The sequence below is a fragment of the Pezoporus wallicus genome, unplaced genomic scaffold, assembly GCF_028554395.1.
Source record: "Pezoporus wallicus isolate ANWC-B61680 ecotype Strahan unplaced genomic scaffold, APGP_CSIRO_Pwel_v1 scaffold_13239, whole genome shotgun sequence".
In the NCBI taxonomy this organism is placed as follows: domain Eukaryota; kingdom Metazoa; phylum Chordata; class Aves; order Psittaciformes; family Psittacidae; genus Pezoporus; species Pezoporus wallicus.
In genome coordinates this window covers 2,523,018-2,544,228 of record NW_026642052.1, presented here as the reverse complement: position 1 = coordinate 2,544,228, position 21,211 = coordinate 2,523,018, and the positions used below count along the sequence as shown (strand labels likewise).

General features: G+C 37.6%; 1 protein-coding gene across 7 annotated transcripts in view; it reads left to right on the top strand.

Moving 5' to 3' along the window:
* Positions 1-21,211, top strand: part of SORCS2 (sortilin related VPS10 domain containing receptor 2) — a 549,260-nt gene that overhangs the window by 508,563 nt on the left and 19,486 nt on the right. For all 7 annotated transcript variants that reach the window (XM_057426800.1, XM_057426798.1, XM_057426797.1 and 4 more), the window contains exons 15-23: positions 3,427-3,547; positions 4,818-4,951; positions 5,592-5,720; positions 7,113-7,284; positions 10,677-10,863; positions 14,634-14,767; positions 15,910-16,033; positions 17,790-17,902; positions 20,135-20,260. In XM_057426800.1, the coding sequence (XP_057282783.1) occupies positions 3,427-3,547; positions 4,818-4,951; positions 5,592-5,720; positions 7,113-7,284; positions 10,677-10,863; positions 14,634-14,767; positions 15,910-16,033; positions 17,790-17,902; positions 20,135-20,260 (1,240 nt within the window). The remainder of the gene's footprint in view (positions 1-3,426; positions 3,548-4,817; positions 4,952-5,591; positions 5,721-7,112; positions 7,285-10,676; positions 10,864-14,633; positions 14,768-15,909; positions 16,034-17,789; positions 17,903-20,134; positions 20,261-21,211) is intronic.

The window sequence follows — 21,211 nt, the reverse complement described above, 5'->3', positions numbered from 1 at the left end:
ACCCCCCCCCCGCTCAAGCAGAGCCACCAAGAGCCAGCCACCCAGGACCTTTTCCAGGTGGCTTTTGAGTATCTCCAAGGTTGGAGACTCCACAGCCTCTCTGGGCAGCCTGTGCCAATGCTGTCACTCTCACAGTAAAAACGTGTTTTCCTGATGTTCAGAGGTAACCTCCCATGTTTCAGTTTGTTCCTGTTGCCTCTCAGCCCCATCTCTCTCAGCTTTTCATCATAGCAGAGGTGCTTCAGCCCCTTCACCACCTTCATGGCTCATTTCGTTGGACTCCTTCCCGTTTGTCCATGTCTCTCGTACTGAGGAGCCCAGACCTGGACACAGCACTGAAGTGTGACCTCACCAGTGCTGAGGAGAAGGAATTAGAGAATTGTGCAGCTGTAACTTTTTAAGTTTATTGATTTTTGTCCTTCCTGGGTTTTGTCCTTCTTCAAGGTCTCTTTGAAGACAACTCTTCAACCTACAAGACCATATGAAGACATTTTATTGTACTTCTCATCTTTATCTTTTCCAGAGAAAAATGCACTTCTTTCAAACTTTCTTCATTAGTTATATTCTCTAAGCAGCTTACGAGTCATCCTTGCCCCTCTTCAAATTAATTTTTAGTGGGTGTGTAAATATGCATATAACATGCATATATATCTCCCAAATTTTAGGTGTTATTTGACCACATGGGTGTTAATAAAAATATTGGCTTATGGACCCATCATATCTGTGTGATACTTACTCAAAATATTTCTGTGTTTGATGACTCCTTTTGAAAATGGATTCTTCTAATTGCGTATGTACTTCTATTCCTCATTACAATTTTATCTGCACTGATGCTTTCTTTTTTATCTTGTGACAATGTCAGCTAGAACTGTATTACAGTTTTAACAAAGGTCAAAATATGCTACATTTTCTCTATCAGCTAAGCCAGTTACCCTGTAAAAGAAGTAAATTACATTAGTTTGACATGATTTGGTTTTGACAAATCCATGGTGGCTGTTATCATTTTAATTATCTCCAAGGTGCTTTTAAGTGGGTAGCTTAAGAATTTGTTTGGTATCTTTGTGGATACCAAAATTAATTCTTTAACTCCCTGGGCTCTGTTTTGCTGCTTTGTATGTATGATTATATACACGCACACATATATGTGTTTCTGCTCCCTCCATATATATGTGTGTGCATGCATGCATCTATATATACGTATATATATGTGAAATGTTTCCCTTTCTATACTCATCTGGGATCACCCTCTGTAAGGTCTCAAAGATAATTATCAGTAGTTCAGTGATTATTCTGTTCTGTATTGAACTTAAGCATCCATCTCCTTTCCTCTCCTTTTCTGCCTAATCTGCCAGAAATAACTAACACAAATGAAGAAAATGTCATTTATTCATAAAAAAAATACCTTTTTTTGAGGCAGGAGTGAAGATTTGACAGGACTTGGCTCCTTGAACTTGAATGTGTTTGTTGATAAATGAGTTAATAAAAGAAATGCAACCGGTTTGTAAAGATTTGTGGTGTCTAAAGAATGATTTTTAAGGTGGCTAGCTGTATAAGCACATAATGGAGTCTGCCTTATTTTAATACCTTGTATGGAAGAAAAGATACTGTAAAAGAAAAAAATTCAGGTATTTAGCATACAAAAGATACTTCATGCCTGTCAGCAAAGCCAGTCATATTGAAGCAGGCATTGTGGAGAAAACATGAGACCACCTAAGTAGTCACTTTAATGAATATGTAACTACAAGTGATTAAGATTATATGGTGACAACAGCTTTCAGGATCCAGCTGAACCAGAAAAAGGGAACCAAACCTGTAGGTCTCAGTGAGAGAATGGGACCACACACCTATGTGCACATATAGCCACATTGTTTAATTTTTGTGTATTGTTTCTACTTCTAAGGCATGGGTACATTTAGAAGGAAAGTAGATGCTTCAAGTCCTTTAATCTCAGAGCCTTACAAGAAAAGAGGAAGACATGCAAACTAAATGCAGGTTTCTGTTTAGTTAAGCGTGCTTCTGATGGTGAAGTTTCCTGTGAGCATGGATTGTTCAGTCACTATAATGTGAGCAGTGTGGGCGATAATCTGTAGATATTTACATCTCTGTGCTGTAACTGAGAAGCAAAGACAGGAGAAATAAAATGGAAAATTACTGTACATCTTTAGTCTCTACAACTATTTTTCACCCTGTTTGGTAGACTTCAGAGCTCTACACCCATCTACCAGGAAGGATGCTCAGTATGATGACATTGCCTCTGTGCTGCAGAGAATCCACTATTTCCTAAGTTCTGATGTACCCTAGTTCCACTTTGAACCTGGTATTCAGGACAAGAGAAAAGACTGTGCACAGCAGAATGCTTTTAGCAAAACTGTACCATTCCTGCTTTGTCTGGATTTGGACAAAACTGAGGGCAAAACAAAAGGAATGAATTAGTTTAGAGAATGCTACTAAATCTTGAAACATGAACTCTGTGCAGTATGAACTGCACAGAAATTGTTGGCTTCAGAATCAAGCTTAAATTCTTTGGCAAGTAAATCATATCACATAAGCCTGATACAAACCACAAATACATTTGACTTTTGCCCAAATAGAGTCTTTATCCTTTCTAATTTGTTGCTGGATGTCATACTTAACTGTTCTGTTTTGGAAATGAATGTTCTGACTTTGAAAATTTTGGCTGCTTTGAAAGTGCAGTTTGGTTTTCAAAGCAATGAGATTTCCTTTCTTTTTTCCCCTCCTTCCCTCAAAGAAATTTACAGTTTGTTTTTTGATACATAGGACTAGCTGAAATGAGGAGGAGACTCAAGAGTTCCTCAGAACAATGTGTAAATGCAGTGTATTCCTTAGAAATTAATACAATTTCATGATACTGCTGTGAGTTTAAACAATAGCAGATTGCCATCTGAAATCTGTAGAAGCTAAAAGCAAAACGAAACCTCCACAAACAAAAAAAAAAAAAAATAACTGAAGAAGTTGCACTATAGTCACACAGAATGAGTGACAGAGCTGAAAACTGAATCCAGTGATGCTTAATTCTGTTTCCTGATCTGATCTCCCTGTCAAAACCTGAGCATTCTGTATATTCGATATTACAATATAATAGACAAAAATGTTGGGCTCCAAATTAGAAATGGTAGTGTTTTTTCCAACTAAATTACTGGATAATTTTGCTGGGGAAAAAAAAAAATATAAAAAAATCTATGAGCTATGTTTTTTTTTTTCATTGTAAAGTTTTGTGGACAATTAGTAAGTGTTTGCTAACTAAGACTTTTTACATGAAGAGGAATGAAAGCGGAAGAAAAAATGCGAGGGACTTTTAGTAGGGAGCCATGACTGTAGAAAGGAAAAGATAGAACTGAAAATTTGAATCTCAGGTGTATGGTATTTATTTGCAGTAAGATTTTTACTTTCGATCTTTCTGTTCAGGGTCTTTGGACATATAAGCTACCGTTCAGACTGGGAGCTGGTAAAGGTGGACTTCAGACCATCCTTCCCCAGGGAGTGCACTGATGATGATTATGAGTCTTGGGAGCTCACAAATCTACAGGTATTCACAGCCTTATGTTAACTGCCACAACTTTTCCATAGCTTTTGTATTCATGTAGACCTGTATGTTTTCAAATAAATAGCATTTGGATGCTACATCCCCAGCTTTGATCTCCATATGTTGGTATTTTCTGATTTTACAAGAGTTTAAAATGTGAGAGGATTTTATGTTCCCTTCACTTGTGTGATCTGTGTCCTGGGAAAGACAGAAGTGTATCTGGTGGTTTGCCATAATAATAGGTGGTCCTGCTGGGTTGAGAAGCATATACCGTAAACTAAAGCGTGTAATATTGATTGAAACAATTTCAACATGCATTTGTGTGTTCTGCCAACTTTCGTACCACATACTGTACTCATACATAAATTGCCATGAGTAAAGTCCATTCCAGAAGTAATTTAAATTATCAGTGGACCAATCAGGTAATGGAGTCCAGTTGTTTTGGGCAATACCATTTCTGCAGTAATGCATTAAGGCTGTGCTAATCCTGGTGTTCTGGCCAAATGCAATTTTGGGAAGCCACATTCTCTATATGATGTATGGACTAAATGGGGTTTGGTGTTTTTTTTGTTTGGTTTTTGCCCTTTTTTTTTTCCTTTCTTTTTTCATTAAATGAAATATGTCATATAATTCATAATATATTAATCATAATTCTGATTATGTTTTGTTTCTTCCAGTACATTTGTTCTCAATCTCTCTGCAGGGTTGGGTTTTTTTGGCTTATGACTCTGCTTCTCCAGCTTTCATTTGCTAGTTCTCATGCCAGTATCTTGGGGTACTGGCATTGAATTGTCCTTCAGAAATTAGAAACTACTAAAATGACTTTGACAGAGTACTTGCAGCTGCCTGGTTACCAGTGGAGTGTGTGCAGATAGTCTTCATTCTACCTATGTCTGCATGGTTAGTGCTTGTTGACTGCCCACACAAGACATAGTGATTCAGCCATCTGCATCTACGCTGTATTTTTAAATGGCCACTTGTAGACTTGTGCCTAGGTTGTGCACACGTGAAACACGGTGTTGAACTGAACTTGAATTTTCAGGAACATCTTTGGATTTTGCCCTGAAATATAATGTATTTTATGACTGTGTAATGGCCCGTTACTGTACAGCCATGGATAAGAGAGCTTTCTATACCTGTACATTTGAATATGAGAGAGTTTATACAAGTTTATAGTCTTGGTAGCAAGACCAGACTTTCTCAGAACAGTATAAGGTCACGTCTGTGTGATGTAGGTCACGGCGTGCAATAAGTCCGGTGCTTTGATGTTCAGGGTGATCGTTGCATCATGGGCCAACAGAGGAGCTTTCGAAAGAGGAAGATTACATCATGGTGCATTAAAGGGAGAAGTTTCACATCAGCTCTCACATCCAAAGTCTGTGAATGTGTGAACTCTGATTTCCTATGGTAAGTCTGTCTGTGGACCTTTTGATTTATTGCTAGCAAATAGTTACTTAGAGTTTGAGATGGATTTATTTTCTTCCTTTTGCCTCTCTCCCCACACACCCATGTATAAACAAATAGGCAGTCTGTTCTTTGAATAACATGTTGCTTTTGCATTTGCCTTTGTTTTAAAAACACCACCATGTTTTAAGTATTTGTTTTACCTGACTGAACAAATCCTGATGTTTTTCTCTATTGATCAAGACTTGAAAAATGACTATTAGATTGATTTGTAAGGCAAGCAAACCCTTTCTATTTGCAAATAAAGAAAAAAAAAAAACAAAAAAAACAACCCAAAACCCAACCCAGAATAAATACATTTTTGGTCTGAGTGGCAAAGAAAACCTGTTAAAAATCTAAGCTACCAAAAGTGTTAATTTTGCAGAACCGACAAAGTAATTGCAACCATTTTTTCTCAAAGTGTACTCAAGTCCTGTTGACATTAGACTTAGGACAGAACTGGCTTCACCAACTTGCATGTTCTGCTGGTAGAATAATACCAAAAAAATGGTTTTACTCTTAAAAAAGTAGTCTCATCCACGCCAAGTGAGACTGTTGAATGAAGCAGCATTGAAGTAACACTCTTGGTGTTGATGTTTTTCAGTGATTATGGGTTTGAGCGTTCTGCACCTCTGAAGTCAGAGTCCAGCAAATGTTTTGCTGACTTTTGGTTTAACCCAGAAGCACCTCCTGAAGACTGTGTGCTGGGGCAGGCATACACCAGCAGCACTGGGTAAGCTGATTTTGCGTTTTACCGGCTTGCAGAGCCTTCCAGAGAGGAGGAGAACGTTCCGACCAAGGGCCACAAAAGTAGTTTGAAGGAAACGTAAATAAAGCAAACTGGAAAAACTCGGAAATGTGGAAGTTCTGACTCTGATTTAGAACACGTGCAGAAGGTGCCTGCAAATTAATGAACTGGAAATACTACTTTACATGTTCACAGCAGTTCAAAAAATAATCCATTCAAGAAGAGGGGGAGCTGTCTTATTATTTTTTCCTATAATTTTTTGTGATGTGTTGTGACCATGGTTAGGAATGTCCATTCAGAGCCTTTTCTTTTAGCCCTTTGCTTGGGTTCAAACCAATTTTCAGTTTGAATTCAATTAATAACTCTAAGGAGCCAGTATCATCTCACAGAACTTCCCACATTGCTTCTATAGGGGTAAGGACTTCTGTGGAGAATAGATTCTTTTCCTGACCATATGGGCCACTCAGAATCAAAGGAAAGCTTCAGTAACTGTAAACAATACAGCATAGAATGTACAGTACAATGTAGTCTGACGTCTGTGCTGAGAATAACTTGCAGCTGGCATCTATTCTGGCTTATCATAACATCATCTCTGTTGGTTGTGGAGATGAGGACCAAATGATGAAATGTCAAATCTGGCAATAGAATCACAGTCTCTGTGTATATTTGCCTTACCAAGGAAAATGATGCCTTTTGGGTTGCGGCTGACAGCTGTGGTATACAGAATAGGAATTCAAAAGAGTGAAATCTGACTCCAATTTTAAAGGATGTTTAAGAATAACATACCTGAGTGAAAATGATCTGTAAATAATTACGGTACACATCTGATATTCCATTATTATTTCTTTATAAGTGTTAGGTTTTTCACTCGTTTATACTGCTATGTTAAATAAATGCTTTAAGCATTTTAAGAAATGCATAGATTTGAGAGCAGCAGTTAAACAATTGACTCTGAGTTAATGCAGAAGCTACTTAGTCTAATTTCTTCCTATTCTTTGGGGGCTGAACCAAGACCTCCATAGCATTGAGGACTGCTGAACGCTAGGAAAGGGTATGGCAGAGAGGGCAGCAGATGTTCTAGCTCCTGGAGGGCTGCTCTGTCATTTTTCTAAGTTCGAAAAGGCAGACTCTTCCAATGCATACAAGTGAAATCATTATTGTGCTCCACACCATCTTTCTTCAACAGGTTTCACTCAGTAAAGGCAATATCCCCTATCAAAGTATTTGTATCATGAATTCATTTAGGTCATCTGTAATCTTGTCTGTTTGTGAACCCAAGGAATATTCATTAGCTGCCATCACACTCATATTCAGTGCCTCTGATGGTATTCTCCTTCACCTCTCATTCACTGTGCCCACTGTGTACTGTTTTTGTAGGTACAGGAAAGTTATTTCTAACGTGTGTGAAGGTGGCGTAGACCTTCAGCAGAACTTAGCACAGCATATGTGTCCGCTGATTGCTCCCAAAGGACTTCAGATCAGCATCAGGGAAGAAAGCCTGGCCATTAAGCCTGGGGAAGATATCACCTTCATTGTCAGACAAGAGCAGGTAGGAATGAACATTGGCTTTATGAAAGTTTCATCTCTATTTTTAGGGTTCATTTCCTTCCTCCCTGCTTTGCTGCTGAATAAATAGTAATTTGTGCTTGAGACAAAAATGAATAACTTTCTGAATATTGAAACTTCTGTTTTCAAGTAAATCAGACAATGCAGTAAGCTCAGTAAACCACCACATTCTGTCCACAGAATGGGATTTGTCTCCTCAGCAGCGGAGTCAGTAATTATTCCTTAAAGGCAACAACTTCTTGCAAAATCAAAGGAACTAAATTACCAAAGTCTCCTTAGACTGAAAATTTCAACTGCTCTATCAGAGAAGAACAGAAATGCAGACAACATTTAATATTTTGATTTAAGTGTTTTTGAGAATCTGCTTTTCAGAAAAGAATGAGGCAAAAATTTACAGAAATCAGCAAAGAGCACAACAGAAGGACGTTTATTATGTATTAGTTGTGTTCCCAGAGATATGGGTTTTTTTTCTGTTTATTGAGAGAAACAATGCCCTAAGGCCCTGACCAACAGCACTGAGTAACTTTTGGACGAACTGTTTGCTGTGGGTGTATTTCCTAGCGCTTGTTTTTTACCATTAGGCTATAACTGCTGTGCTCAGGTTACCACAGTGTTGTACTTCCTGGCTAACCCCACTGATTTACAAGAACTTGAACAAAGTTCACACGTTTTGGCAAACCTGTGCAATATAAATCGGGCACTTGGGATTAATTTCTGTAATGGAATCAAGAAGGTTATGTGCAGAACACCGGGCTGCTTAACACTTCACAGGCTCTCTGTCCCAGTGCTTGCAGTGCCCCAGCAGTTTGTGTGGCAAGTTATGCTGCCTTCTCTTTTTAGGATTTGTTTGGAAATGTTTATTGTAAGGATAGAGCATTTGGTTGCAATTTGGACTCCTAATGATTTTGACTGGCAGTTTGACTTTTTTTCCTACTGAAGCTTTCAGGAATCTCTGTGGCAATACTGCAAGCATTTAAAACTATTCAAAAATCTTCAGAAGTGAGGGATCTGGAAGAGAATCCCGTGCTGTGTTTTCTGATGAAGTCTTTGCTCAGTACGTAGAAGTGGAAGGCATATTTAGAAGAAATCTAGCAGTTTGCTGCCCCCTATGGCTACGAATAATATTTATACTCAAATGTCCTGAAGCGGTTTTTAGGACTTAATCTATACAACAATGTCTAAAGAGAATTCGTAACATTTACTGCGTTTAAGAAACAGCTCTACTAGGATAAACCAAAACATACCACTTTCTCTGCTGAACAAAATTAATTTACTTGTTTATGTGAATGCATGTTACTAGGCGCAAGACATCAGGAAGTAAAGAAAACAGGCTTTGGTATGTTTTGGCAGTTTACAAGTGACCTTATAAATAATAATGTATAGTTATAATTATTTTTTCCTAAATTCTTTTTGCTGAATGTATAAATAATGTCATTGCAATCATCTATTTTGCATGGAAGAGGAAGCCCCAGTTCTTTTAAATTTAGCTGTGTTTTCCCTCGGTGACTTTTTTATTACCTGTCCACTGCTCGCTGTCTTTTCTGGTCAGGGAAACAGAAAGTGCCTTGGCATTTTGAAGACAGCACTCTCATCTCAACACTAGGGAAGCTGTTAGAATAAAACACCAAGAGAAACTTGCATCCATTGGCTTTCAACACTGGTTTCTGTCTCACCTGGAAAAAATATGCATGTGTACTTGTTAGCATAAGAAAGAGTGAACAAGAAGTGTTTGCAAACCAGTATCACCTAAAGAGATTCCACTTACTGGCACATTGCTGGCAAGAAGACATCTCTTTTGTGTTAAACTTTAATAACATTATCTCCTCTGCTAAATTCTAGTCATCTCTTGTCAAAAGAAAGATGTTATTTGGAAAAAAATACAGTGAAGAAGCTTTTAAGTTCCTTATGTGTGTTGACATACGGTGTTCAGGTATTTGATAACCTTATAGGTTCCTTATTATGGGTATTCTTTTACATTGTAAGCAGTGCTCTTTCATCTGATAAAATATAGAAGAAAATCAACCGAACTGCAAAGTAATAGAGGAAATAATAGTATGTTTTCCTTCCCTTTATAATTCTGGGGTACGTAAATTCTAGGCTTTGTTGCCTCCTTTGATTTTACATTAATGCTGACTTTTGGGATCACGTTTTGATATAAACCTGTTTCAGGGAGTGGCTTACAGGGAAGTGATTTTTGAATACTTTGACGGGTGTCAGCCCTCTGCTCTGATGGCCATTCGGGTCGCCTGATTAGTATATGGATGTATATATCCCTTTCCTAGAGGCAATGGAGGATTTTAAACCAGCACTGTTTTCACAATACAAAGTATTTTTTACCCAGCCTGGACTTGCAGCCTGTTTTAATTGTATGACTGTGATGGCTGTGTGTTGTGGCAAGCAGGGAGTAACATATCGCTGAAGACTACTGAGGATGCAGAGCAGCTCGCTAAGGCAGTGCTGCCAGGAGTGTTGAGAAAGTGTTGCTGCTAGCAGTTGAAATGAATTTTCGTTTGACTCCATCCACATCACCAGTCGACATAGCAAAAGCCTGACTTCTCTCCTGAGCAGCCACACCATGACATGAGTGATGGCCATATGTTTGTCCTCTGACAGTAGTATCAGTCTTGGAGTATTTTAGGCCTGAGTTTAGGAAGTGTGATTTAAAGGGGCACTTAGCAGAAGTGCAATGAAATAAATTCTGTGAGATGTTTGACACGACGGAATTAGTTGGCTGGACTTTTAAACCCTTTCCCAAACCCAGCTCAATAATCTGTTTCATTAAGCATGCATATGGCATGCTAAACATGCAGGTAGCTCTGTACAGTGTGATACAACTCTGCACAAAGATCCTAGTATGGCTCTTGAAGGCCATGTGGTTGAGACACCAATGGTCTACTTAGAAGGTGCTGTGAAGAATGTCTAAACTAATTAATTTTATTTTATAATTACGTAGGCTAGAAGTTCACTGGATGAGTGGTTATTCACTAAAATAACTATATTTAGCTCTTTGCAATCAAATGTTCATCACTCCAGATCCTGGGGCTGGCCTGTATCATTATGTTAGTTAATGTCCAGCTTCATTGAGACAATAGTGCTGGTTTCTGTGTCATACAACTTGGTTAATGGCTTTGGGTGTCTTTTTTGTTTTAAGGTAGCACCTTACTCTGAAAATTTGTGTTTTTTTCTATTAATGCACACATGACCAATAAAATCTTTGCTATGGGTATAGTGGTTTTACTGTAACTCTTGCAATGAGTCAAAATACCTGGCTGGGGCTAGAAATGCTATTGTGGTTCAGGAAATGGCTATAATCATGTGTCCTGTCTATTTTGGTTCTGGCCATTTAAAATATTTTTTATATATATTTCCTTTTAGGGTGATGTATTGAATACCAAATACCAGGTAGATCTTGGAGACGGCTTTAAGGCAATATATGTGAACCTTACGATGACTGGCGAACCCATCCGTCACCACTATGAGAATCCTGGGATTTACCGGGTCTCGGTGAAGGCTGAGAATGTGGCTGGGCACGACGAGGCTGTGGTGTTCGTCCAAGTCAACTGTAAATCAGCTCTTTGGTTTTCTTACTTTTGCTGCAGTGTAAAAACCTCAAGACAACTATGAAGTAGTAAAGAAGATCGCTAGTCACAATTAGGAAAAATGCATATTCTTTTTCAATAACTTAATGCAGTCTTGCGGTACTGTGTATGGCAGAGGCTTGCAAGCCTGATGTATTAGGGGGTCAGAGTTAGTTTTGTTTGGACTTGCGAAAAGGATGGTGCATTAATCTTTTAAATAGCAAGCATGCCTGAGTTCAGATCTTCAGTTTGATCCATCTTCCTGACTCAAGACCCTGTTGGCTGTCTTAGCCACTAAAATTTAACACTTCAAGCTATGTCTTTTTAGGAGCTTCTAGCGTGAAGCAAGTGAACAGACATGTTGAGAAATGTATGAGTTCTTGTATGGTTTAAAAAACAAAATAACCAAAATCTCAGTGTTTCTAAAAGTCACGCTGCTCATTAAAGTACGAAAACCTAGATTTTAGGTAGTTAATTCTCACAAAGTTTTGAAGTGGTACTTGGATATAACTTTGTGTTGACAAGCAGTATTGCTTAACATAGACTTCTCTCCCTCTTCTTAATTAAGTCCTTAAAAACGTCATCAAACAGATTTAAAAGAAAATAATGGCACAGCACAGGGAATACCATGCACCATTGCAAGCTTAATGTACCTCACTGATCTCATAATTGAAATGAAGAGGGAAAGTTATAACTGGAACTGAATTTTCCTCTGTCTTTGAGATTCAAGACAGCTATTGCTTTGCCTCTTTTCAGATGCATCAAAAATTTGGAAACAAGTAACATCAAAAGGAAAGATACTCATCTTGCATTCTGCAGTTGTTTATTTGCCTCTGTTATGATTGGCATGTCTTCCATCCTAATCCCAAAGCAGTGGAAATCACTAGAGCTACATACAAGGCTGTGCACATACCTGTGTGCTTTATGTCAGCCTGTCTAGTGACTGCTGCTGTTTGTGTATTTTGCTAATCAGAGTCCTTAAGTTCAGAGTTTCCAGTTCTGCTTTGATTAGCAGATGGAGACCAGCTCCTTAATGCTAATAGCCAATCTCTATGAAAGTCAAACAGAAACGATCAGAATTGAATTTTCCACCTCAATATAATTGCCTGTTTCTTTTTCTGTTTGTATTTTAAATGATTTTACAATTCCAGATAAGTATTTAGGACCAATACTTTTTAGGAGCTTCTAGGTACTTAGAAGTAGATTAAGCACGCCAAAGTAGATCTGTACAAGCAATGAATGGCAAAAAACTCTGAGGAGAGCAGCTCACCATTCAGAGAATGACAAGTAAGCCCTGGTGGAAAGCAGAAACTCTGCTTTCTCAAAATGTGCTTCTGCTGCAGCCTACATCAGGATAAACAGTAAAAATAAAAGATGCTGATTGTGTTTTATACAGTGGATTTGCAAATTACAGAAGCAATAGGTATTTTTGTGTGACTGATGTGTTAGGGGGACTGGTGCTGAAATGAAGAGGCATCTGAGCACTGAAGCAGATGTGGTCCATTCCTGAGCTTGTCTGTGGATGCAGCTCATGATCTAGAAGACTCCTGGAAGCATGTCACCCAGCCTGCTTGGATAAATGCTTTTGATGTGATTCGCTCTTTTTGATTTTTTTAGGAAAGATTTGAGGAGATCAGCTAGCATAAATTGAACTGCAATTTCTGTATTCTAGAGAAACTCATATTCATTCAGGGACACTTTTCACTGTGGAATATAATGAAAGCAGAAATGTCCATGGAGTCCTGCTTTCACTCTTATCCCCAGCTGATATATTCTGAGGGAATTTTTTCAGAGACAAATGGCATAGGGAATATTTTTACTTCTGACAAGTTCTATTGCTATGGGAATGCCCTGTAATGCAGGACATCATCCAGATCACACAATTTACAACTTTTTAATGAACTGTAAAAGAAATGAGAGCAAGTCTGATAGTATAAATGTGAGTAGGTAACCCAAAATAAAGAGATATGAAGAAGATTTAGGTCTACATTTTCTTTTTCATGGTACCATAATCTCTAGTGTGTGAATAATCAGGAAGCTTTGAAAATCACACTGAAATTGTAGCTCTGTTAAACAGAAATCGTGGTAGACAACTTCATTACTAATTCTACACAATTAAGGTTGCTACAAAGCTTGTTCAAATGCATTATGGAATTGTGTGACTGAGACAAGCAGAAGAACTCAGTAATTATTTTTAACTCTGTAGTATATAGGAATGGCAAACTTGAAATAACATCCATCGTTCAAGTACCACACAACTTTCCTTCTAAAAATTTTGGAAAAGAAAGTGATCTTCAGGAGCAAAACCATGTCTCACAATGATCAGTTTCCTCTGGGAAAATGTAAATTTATGGCAAAATTAAAAGTGATGCAGATCCCTCCAGACTTCTTTGATTTACCTCATCAGAAGGAAAATCTATTTCTAGGGGGAACAAAGTCCTACAATTTCTGAATTTTCCCTTGAAGCTCTAGTAATAGGAGGGGCGTCTTAAGTCCCCTTTCATAAAGAGGTTATTGGAGAAATCATTTGTTTAAGCAGGAAACATGCCTTGAGTTCACACAGGTGGTTAAAGAGTCATTGGAGAAAATGCAGAATGAACATAGAGACTAACATCTGGATGAAGCAGGACACAGGCTGTTCAAGTGAGGTGGAAAAAGGGTGTGCACAGCTCAGACAACTTGTTCTCAGAGGCGTTCAGTCAGTTTATTAAGATGAATTTACCAAAAGCATTTAGTAAAAATTAGAAGTGAATGGGCAATGGTTCAGTTCATGAAAGAAAGATCAATAGCAAGACTTTAGACCAGTGTTAATTTCCTTTAAGTCTGCACTGGGATTAAAGACTTTGTGTGAGTTAAAAGGTATTTAGAATGGAACAAAAAATGATTGCTTAGTATTCATTCTGTGTAATAAACGCATGTTGGACTATACAACTGTTTGATATCCTGGATAGGTGTTGCAGCTGAAGTTAAGAAATTTTAGTTACCACAATATGCTATTATAAAGCTTTTACCCTCAGATGTTCTGAAAAAGAGATACTGAAAAACCTCCAAGGGAAAGATTTTCTTTCAATAAAATTATTGTACTATGAAACAAAATACATCATTAAGCAGCAGATAAAATGATTGTAATGATGCATTTCTTTCATACAAGTAATAATGTTTACAGCCTTCATCGGCAGAAGTTCAGAAAGAAATAAGCTCACTCTAAGGCACATTTTGGAGTAAAAAGGTTATCTATTTTGATTTCCAAAAATATGTTCCCCTGATGCACACATCTATTTTAACGTATGCATTAATGAGAGGTTTTGTGTTCTGTAAGCCTAACAGCTGATATTTTATAATGAAAATGAGCAGTCAGCATCATTCCTTTTTAGTTTCTTGCTTTTTCCGTAGCAGTTTCAGGTTTATTAGATTTCTGTTCATTTGATCATTTATTACTTAATGAAAAAAAAAAAAAAATGCTGAAATTGCTTTTTCTCACTTTATAACGGGGTCTAAACCAGTGGATCTGGGAGGTACATTTTGGTGATCTGTCTCGTTGCTTTAGGGGTTGTTTTGTGGGTTGGTTTGTTGGGGAGGAGGGTGGGAATGGTGTGTTGAAATGAGATCCTTCCAATTATGCCTGTAGCTTTCAATACAGATGTAAAAGCAGGAGGGAAGGACCTTATGGTGTGCAGCTGAGAGGCTTTGGGGAAAAGAGTCATTAATAAATTGATGGATTCTTGTTCAGTGATATTTTGGGAACTTTGTTCAGCTCCACTGCAGGCTTTAAATTTAGAAGTGGTTCCAGTCGTTGGTAGAAACCAGGAGGTGAACCTGACAGCCATCATACTGCCTAAGAACCCCAATTTGACAGTCTTCTACTGGTGGATAGGAAACAATCTGCAGGTACATGAATGGTTTTGACTGAGATGATTTTCAGTCTCTAATAAAGGTTGAGTGACAACTTTTAATCAAGCTACTGCCATGTTGCATGTCTTCTTTTAGAACATCTTTCATTCCAAATAGCCAGTTATGTCTGGTGGCAAGCAGTATCTAACTTCACTTGGTTAATCACATACATTTAAAATGTTCATTTCCCTTTATTGCTACTTAACTGGAAATGGCACTTTCTCTTCTAGAATTAGTTTGAATTTCTAAATGACTTTCTTTTTTTGGGGAACAACAATTTATCCTGTTTCATTACCTGTGGAAAAAATATTATGGAGGAGGGTGCATTTGTGATTATAGCACTGGTGAATGATGAGACTTGGATTTGTACATTTTCATGTTGATAATATGAGTGCTGTATATTCACTGTATAGATAAATATTTTCTGGGAGTTTAAAATAAACGAAGATCTAAGAGGATATGAAAACAGTGATAGCACTCAAACAATCTAGTGATATGCATTTGGGGATAGAAAGTCTAGATAAACATATCTTAGAGCAATAAATATCCAGGTATTTCTATTGGGAATATTTCTTGCCTGGCTGGGTTGGCTGGGTTAATTTCTTTCAAGGTAGTTCTTTCAATAACAGATCTGTATCTGTTCATAATATTGACTTTGCTATTGCTAGAACAGCCACTGCAGATCGATGTGAAGGGTTTTTTTAATTCATATGGATGGTCGTCAGGGAACAGAACATCTCAGCTCCTCCTTGGAGATTATGGTGGACTGGTGCACTTTCATGTTTGTGCTCTAAGTCGACAGAATTAATTCTTTTAACTCTGACATACTCTACATTTTTTGAGGCAAATGACTTGTTACTTATGATCTTATCAAGACTGTTGAACCTACCTCAAAATTACAGTGGGATCTGAATGAATTTTTCTAAATGAAATGTTTGTTCCATCCAGCAGCTATTCTGTTTCTAAAAGATCCCTTTAGGGAAAGAAACGTTCCATATTGAAAACTGTGATTGAACGATTCAATAAAATGTTGATTAATTGTATAATCGGTGTGACATTTTTAATGACATTCTCTTAGGACACTGTTCCCATGGTTATTGCTGAAATTCTATTTTAAACTTTTCTGTGTATTTTTAAAGCCGCTCCTTACATTGGAGAGTTTTTTGGTGACGAAGTTTGCTGAGACAGGTGACATCAGAGTAACAGTGCAAGCTTCCTGTGGGAGCTCCATGCTTCAGGACTCAAAAGTTGTCCATGTTTTTGGTGAGACTTTATTCTTAATTTTGTTGGGTGTTTTTTTGTTTGTTTCATGTGTACTTGTTTCTTATACCCCTGAAACCCAGCTCTGACACAACTGAACCTGTTGTAAAATTAATTCTAATGCCACGTATAATTCTTAAAATTAGAGGGATGAACTGTCAATAGGTAACTCCATGAAGTTGAACAGCGTGATTGTATGGAAGGCTTTAATCTGAAGTGTTTTGCTTTCTTTGCTTATTTCAGATCTTACTGTGGTTCCTAGATGCTATATGTAGCCATACTGCCTAGAAATTTTCTCAGTTTTTAGATAGTTTAAATACCTCTGAAAAAAAAAGAAAATTTAGTTCTATATATGCTCTCAGCGTTGAAAGCAATATGAAATAATTGCTTATTATCACAGTTGCTTTGGTGTTTGAGAGTTTTGATCAAGAATAGCTCTGCTGTAATTGCTGAATAACCCTTCAGCTTTTGTTTCACATTATGCCCTGGTGTGTTTTGTTGTGTCGTATAATGTGGTGACAAGGTATAATATACTGTAAAAAATGCAGTGCCAACAAATTATTTACATTTGTGTTTGTGCTGTCACATACGGGAATTGTGATAAGTGAAAAAGCTTCTTTCTAATGCAAGCTAAAAGCCTTCAGATGTAAAATGCACAACACGATACATCTCTATTGTCTGAAGAAGATTCTGTTCTTTTTGCTTTTAGTACACTTATTAATTTAAAATAATGATAAAAGACTCCTGCTAAATGGAGCTTTTGTGAACCTTCTCCTTTCCTAAGATAAATGGATTTAACATTTATGCTACCACTTACAATTCCATCTGCTTTTTTAGAAATCTTTAGAAGTCTTAGTGTGACTAGATCAATGACTTTCTTTCCAACACTCCTTCTGCTCTTAATGTTGGCCAGTCTTGATAGTAAGAGCAAGAAAGTAAAGGCCATGGGGGAAACAAAGAAGTCTTTGGAAAAGAAAACCACATTAAAGTACAATTCTGATGGAAGTGTTAGGGAGGCCAGGTTTGCCTCATGCATTCCAGAGGATCTTTCTCTGCTTTGCATTAAGTTCTCCAGGTGTTCATCCAAGGAACCTATATGAAGAAATGGAGAATTTTAGAGTCTGTTCACTGAGGAACAGCTCATTTTTAGTATCTCAGATAAATTTGAAAATTTCCAGAGAAATATTGGTTTTATTATTTCTAAGATGGCAGTTGTTGGCCTTTGTTACATCATTTCTAATCTTATTTTCATAGCTATTTTATGGAGTATGTAAAGTATTCATTTTACATGAAAAAAATGTAACATGGAATATGTTACAAGGAACATGTAACGGGCAAAAAACATATGCTTATGATTCAGTGAGAATAAGATCCATTGGCACATTTCCATTACAAATAACTGAAACCAACCATGTTTCTGCAGCGTATTGTCCTAAGGAAAAAATACTGGTAACGTTCTGACCCCAGATCACATATGTAAATTTCTTAGGGGTGTTTTGTTTTTAACTCTTCCTGCTTTTTTGTCTTTAGGCACAAATTTGATGATGTTGACCAAAGTACAGAAAGAAATAGAGTGCCTGACTGGAGTGTAGTCTTGCTCCATGCAAGAGTACATAAACGCAGAGCAGTGGGGTTCCTAGATACTATAGCACTGCACAGCAAATAATGCCAAATTACATATTTCATCATTTCTACAAAACTGTTTTTGCAACCTGGTTTGTTATTTGTTCAAAAATGTTACTTTTTGGTCTTTTTCTAGATAATTTTCATGTTCTTGCTCTGAAGTTTACTAAGCACCTGGACACGTACAACCCCGACATACCGGAGTGGAGGGAAGACATAGGACGGGTAGTAACACGACTTCTTGCAAAGGTGCTCTTTCAGATTGCTCATAAAATGTTCCCTCACCAGTTGTAAAGCTTGAAGGTTAAGTTAATGCCTTCCCATTTGGAAAAAAAGGATGCAGAGCAGAATAATAAAGTGAACCTCATGAGCCACATTTCAAACAAGTTTGAGCCCAGTGTCACTTTTATTTGCAGGCTGTAGATGTTGATGTTGTAACATAGACAGTCTAGGTCTAACACAGCCTAATTGGCAATTAATGCTAAATATTGCTCTTAGGGTGTATACATAAACATATTGGTAAATACTGCTGACTCCAAAACAGGAAGAATATCTTAAATGTGATATCATAGAATCATAGAATAGTCAGGGTTGGAAAGGACCTTAAGATCATCTAGTTCCAAACCCCTGCCATGGGCAGGGACACCTCCCACTAAACCATGCCACCCAAGGCTCTGTCCAACCTGGTCTTGAACACTGCCAGGGATGGAGCATTCACAACTTCCCTGGGCAGCCCATTCCAGTGCCTCACCACCCTTACAGTAAAGAACTTCTTCCTTATATCCAATCTAAACTTCCCCTGTATTTAGAAGTTAAGCAAAGTAGGAGAAAGAGAAGGCTCCATGAGGACACTAGTACAGCCTTCCAGTACCTCATGCGAGCCTACAGGAAAGCTGGAGGATGACTCTTTACAAGGGCATGTAGGGGTAGGACAGGGAAAATGGCTTTAAACTAGAATAAGGTAGATTTAGGGACATTAGGAAGAAATTCATCACTATGAGAGTGGACTCTGGAACAGGTTGCCCAGAGAAGCTGTGGATGTCCTGTCCCTGCAAGTGTGCCTGCAAGGGCAGGCTGAATGAGGCTTTGAGCAGCCTGGTCTTGTGGAAGGTGTCCCTTGCCTGTGGCAGGGGATGGGAACTAGGTGATCTTTAAGGTCCCTTCCAACCCAAACCATTCTAAGATTCTGTGATTCTATGATGCTGCATAATATAAAAGACATAGCCTTTGTGTAAAAACAAAGCAGAATGAAAGAATTTACAGTGCCAGTTTTTAACTTTGAAAATTACACATAGTATATAGGCACACTATTTGTGCAGCTTTTTTTTGAGATTACAAAAGAAATGTAGATTGCCAACAGCTGAATCTTGTAGGTTAAATCAAGTACAAAGCCATGCAGCAGTACTCAGAGATAAGTAAGTGAAAACTATGAGCTCTAGAGCTATACTGTTCAGGAACACACACTGCCAGCAACTCGGCATGCCCACACAGGCTTTTGTGAGGGCAGTAGCACTGAGGTGCAGGTTGACAATGTTCTTAAAGTATTTGCTTTTAAAATCACTTGTATTTCCTGGATTTGCAGTAGTGCAAATCAGGCTCTGGAATTTTGGCTTTTATGCCATTTTGTGCTTTTTTTTTTTTTTTTTTTTAAGGTTCACATCAAATGTCAAATTAAATTAATTTCCCACTTTTATCAACATAATCCCATTCTATAACCAGTGTCAGTCAAACAAATATTTTACTCCCTTATAAATAGCCGTTGCATTTTAATAATTACTGAATCATTTTCAAAAGAATATGAAAGATTTAATGGAATTTCAGAATCTGTTTGATAAAGGCTATAGAAAGTGCCCAGAGTGTTGTCATGAGAGTTGTGTGGCTGTATTCTATGGCACATGGAGGATTTTGGGGCAAAAAGCAAAATTTGCACAAACTACATTGAAAAGAGATGCACTTGACTTTCAGTGTGGGATGCAAGTATTCACTGAAACTCAGTCTAGGTGCTCTTAGTGTTATCCTGGAAGATTTTTCTCTGTCCATTAAACACAGATGGAAAAGTAGCGTCCCTAAGCTAAAGTTAGCTGTAATGAATATGCCCTTCTAAGTCTACTGTGTGTCTGAATGGCTCACAGAGGTCCTAAATCATTTAGGATTTTTTTTTCCTGTTGCCCTAGAAATGCACAGCCATTGCACAGTTTTGCTAACACTGCATACCACTTGATTTGGCTTCTTTGTATGATGCCACTAAATCACTTTAATGCGATAACAATGCTAAGCTCTTCCAGTCTTCAAAGAGCAGCTCACATTTCACTTAGTTTGTGTTTCTATTTGTTCATGTTTTAGCTTCTGGTAGAATATCCTCTAAATATTAAGGATCTGAATACCAAAGACTAAAAGACATATGTGGAATTACTCATGTATTTTTTTCTAAAATATAAAGCACACTGTCCTATAATTTGCCATATGCCTTTGTCTTTACAGGAAACAAATATACCTGAAGAAACACTCATGACAGTTGTGAAACCTGGTCTGCCCACAACTGCTGACTTGCATGTGCTACTACCAGCAAATCAACCAAAAAGGAAGAGAAGCGTAACTAGTGATAAGGTAACTAGAGCAATGTATGTCTGGCTAGAACAGTCTTCATCCTCTTTTGCAGTCACTATACTCTCATTGTCTTTATGTAATAATTAAAAGGTTTTCCCTACCTATGTAAAGATCTCAGTCCCACCTGACAAGTTACGTGTAAAAGCTAGCAACTGCTATGTCTGCCGTATTTGACAGTATCTAGACCAGCATAATCTAGTGCTTACTGGTATTGGTGTATTTCACAAGAGTAGGTAATACTAATCTGTTTTTTAAACAGGAAAAGCAGTAGCGACATGTCAGTCTGTGAAGATCCGGTAGAGCAAAGAGTGTATTCAGAACACTGACACTTCTAATGAGGGACAAAGCATCTCTGCACTCTTTTCATAAGCAAATTAGATTTCAGGTCAAACAGAAAAAGAACCTTGATAGTTGACCTGCAAAGAGCATTGAGCAGGTAGTTTCTGTCTTTATGAGCAAAAGTCCTTTTCATTTGGCAAGAAATAAATATAGGGAACACAGGAATGAAAATAAGACATTAGTTTCTGCCTTATTATTTTGGAACTATATTTCTTCCACAAGAACATTTGGCACTAACAATTTGTAGTAATTGTCCTTTTGCTGTGATAGAGAAGGAACAGATCCCAACCCTTTGCCTGTATCTAGCAGTTCAAGTCATGCCAAAGAATGACAGAAAATTTAATAATAATAATAATACAAATAATAAAAAAGAATTACAAAGAATAACAATGTAAGGTATCATTAAATTTGAAGGGCATTTTACAACTTCTTCAGACAAGGTCATAATATCTAAAGAGCTGGAGAAGTAGTTAAGATGAAGCTCTTCATGTGGAAACAAAGCCAGTAGATTATAATTGGAATTTATGCAGTATGGTTTGGAAAGTCCAAAGGAGTAGGTTGAAGTTCTCAAAGTACTTGAACAGGTGTCTTACTTTAAAATGCACAGAATAC